The 2,594-nt window shown below is 34.2% G+C and overlaps 1 protein-coding gene across 1 annotated transcript; it reads right to left on the bottom strand.

The window, feature by feature from the left end:
• LOC108663238 (zinc finger BED domain-containing protein RICESLEEPER 2-like) lies at positions 613-1,524 on the bottom strand. The gene has a single exon (XM_018126823.1). The coding sequence runs from the start codon at positions 1,522-1,524 to the stop codon at positions 613-615; it is 912 nt and encodes a 303-aa protein (XP_017982312.1).

Below are 2,594 nucleotides of genomic sequence, written 5' to 3' on the forward strand. Positions count from 1 at the left end.
CAGACTCAGCTATTGTCTCCAACACAATAGTAGCTAACTCTAAAAAATAAAATAACAAATATGGTAAATTAATTTTTGACAAATCAAATAAATTAAATTATAAATAAAACTATAAAAAGAAATAAAATAGTTACCAAAATCAAGTTTATCAAACTCGTCCAGATTATCTTCAATCAAATCCGAATCACCACGTGCCTTTCCAAGTAACCAATCTTGAGCACAAATAAGTGCTTGCACAAGCTTAGAAGTCAAAGAACTCCTATATGCATCAAGCACACGTCTATCGGTACTAAAAGCAAATTTCGAAGCAACTGTTGATAGGGGAACAGTCAAAACATCACGAGTAATAGTGGCAAATATAGGAAACCTAAACTGATTAAGTTTCCACCAGATGAGAACATCAAACTCATCATCATCGAAACCCTCATCATCCACAGGCTCAGATAAATATTTCTCCAATTCCATTTTCAGTTCTTTTGATTCAGTGTTTAACCGGTACTTCTTGAACCTATCCAATCTTTTTTTAATTCGTTCTGTGTCCTTGCCAATCAAAGTTGAAACAACAATATCATTACAACCACCACTAGTGCCTTGACTCATGGACGTTAGACACTATTGACCACCTTCACCAACATCACGAGCTAAAGGTTGTAACATATTTCTATAACAACTCAACAACTCATCCATTGTTTGTGTCACCAAAGAAAACATTATTGAAGCTTGAGTTGGAGGATACATGTCTAGCAAAGTGAATTCAACATAAGAAAGCTTTTTCGTCGGATCAAGTATAGCAGCAATAAATAACACCAAATTCATTTTCTCCGTATTACCCCAATACTTGTCATATTTCTCTTTCATCCTAATTGCCATAGACTGTAAATCAACATCATCACCATTTTGCCATTCAATCAAAGTCGTATACACATCAGAAATGGAATCCAAAAAAGCATTAGTAGTTATGTAAGATGTGCCTGAAACACTAAAAGTCAAATCATAAAATTCTCTCAAAAAACGAGAAATCCTCCTAACATTTGCCCAATCTCTGTCATCAGGCACCCCATCTCCCGACTTTATAAGCTCAGGTATGTAGCCATTATCACATAATTCAAATGATACAAACGCCCTCTGAAATTTCAAAGTTGTATCCAACATCAAAAAAGTAGAATTCCATCTAGTGTTTACATCTAAACACAATAAACACTTGTTCTTAACTCTTGCACTAACAGCACACTCCTTAAACTTAACTAATCTAGTAAGAGATTGTCTAAAATATCTCACTGCCCCTCTAACACGAGCAATTGAGGTATTCATATCCTTCAATCCATCAGAGACCACAAGATTCACAACATGAGCAATGCATCTCACATGAAAAAATCTACCACCTAAAATACTAGTTCTAGCAACATTATATTTTTTCTTCAAATGCCTTACTGCAACATCATTTGAACTAGCATTATCAACAGTGATAGAAAAAATCTTTTGGATCCCCCAATCCCCCAAACATTTACTAATTGCCTTACCCATGGTCTCACCTTTGTGACTAGTGATCGGACAAAAATTCAAAATTCTTTCTTGCAACTTTTAGTCATTATCAATAAAATGGGCAATTAGACACATATAATTAATTCTTTGAATCGAAGTCCATGTGTTAGTGGTGAGACACATTCTACCAGAACATGATCTTAATAATCTTCTCATTTGAGTTTTTTCATCAGTATAAATCTTATAGCAATCCCTAACAACAGTTCATCGTGAAGGTATACGAAATCTAGGACATGCTTCGTTTATGTGTCTCCTATATCCATTATTTTCCACAAACTTAAAAGGTAATTCATCTAAAATAATCATTTCAGCTAAACTCCACCTAACTGCCTCTTGATCAAACTTCCAACTACCCAACCCATCCCCTCCCGAAGCAAAAACTAATTCCAACTGCCTTTTCTCCTCACTATCACGCACCAATTTCAACTTAGGACAAACTTTAATATGATTTTTCAAAGAAGATGTTCCATTCTTTTTTGTATCAGCACACAATTCTTTACCACAATGAGAACATTTAGCTTTCTTATTACCTTTCTTATCAACAAATTTGGTGAAGTGATCCCACACAATCAATGTAGATTGAGACGGCTCCATTTTCTTCCGCACCTTGCTTACAACTTCACACATTTTGTTGGGATCGATAGAACTAGCAGTAACATAAGGTGTAGATGTTGATGGTGTTGGTGTTGGTGTCTCATTAATTGCGAAATTTGTTTCCTCATTAGTTGACATCTACAAAAAAAAAATAATATCCAAATATTAATTTCAATATTTAATTCTAACATATTGTCAATCATTTTAATTAAAAATCCAAATAATAATTCCAAGTTGCCAACCATGTGAAACACATGCAAGGTAAACAATTTACTCTTCCTCGTTGACATCGGTATGACTTAAATTAAGTTTCGTGTAGGAATATTAAACAAGCAGAGCAGAGGATGATGAACTGGATTTGATCATTACAAGTTTTAATTTAAAGTAATCGTTTATTCTACGTTTCCCATCATCAAACAAAGTTTTCTACGACACAACATTGCATATCAGATACGTAG

This window comes from Theobroma cacao, chromosome 9 (genome assembly GCF_000208745.1).
Source record: "Theobroma cacao cultivar B97-61/B2 chromosome 9, Criollo_cocoa_genome_V2, whole genome shotgun sequence".
In the NCBI taxonomy this organism is placed as follows: domain Eukaryota; kingdom Viridiplantae; phylum Streptophyta; class Magnoliopsida; order Malvales; family Malvaceae; genus Theobroma; species Theobroma cacao.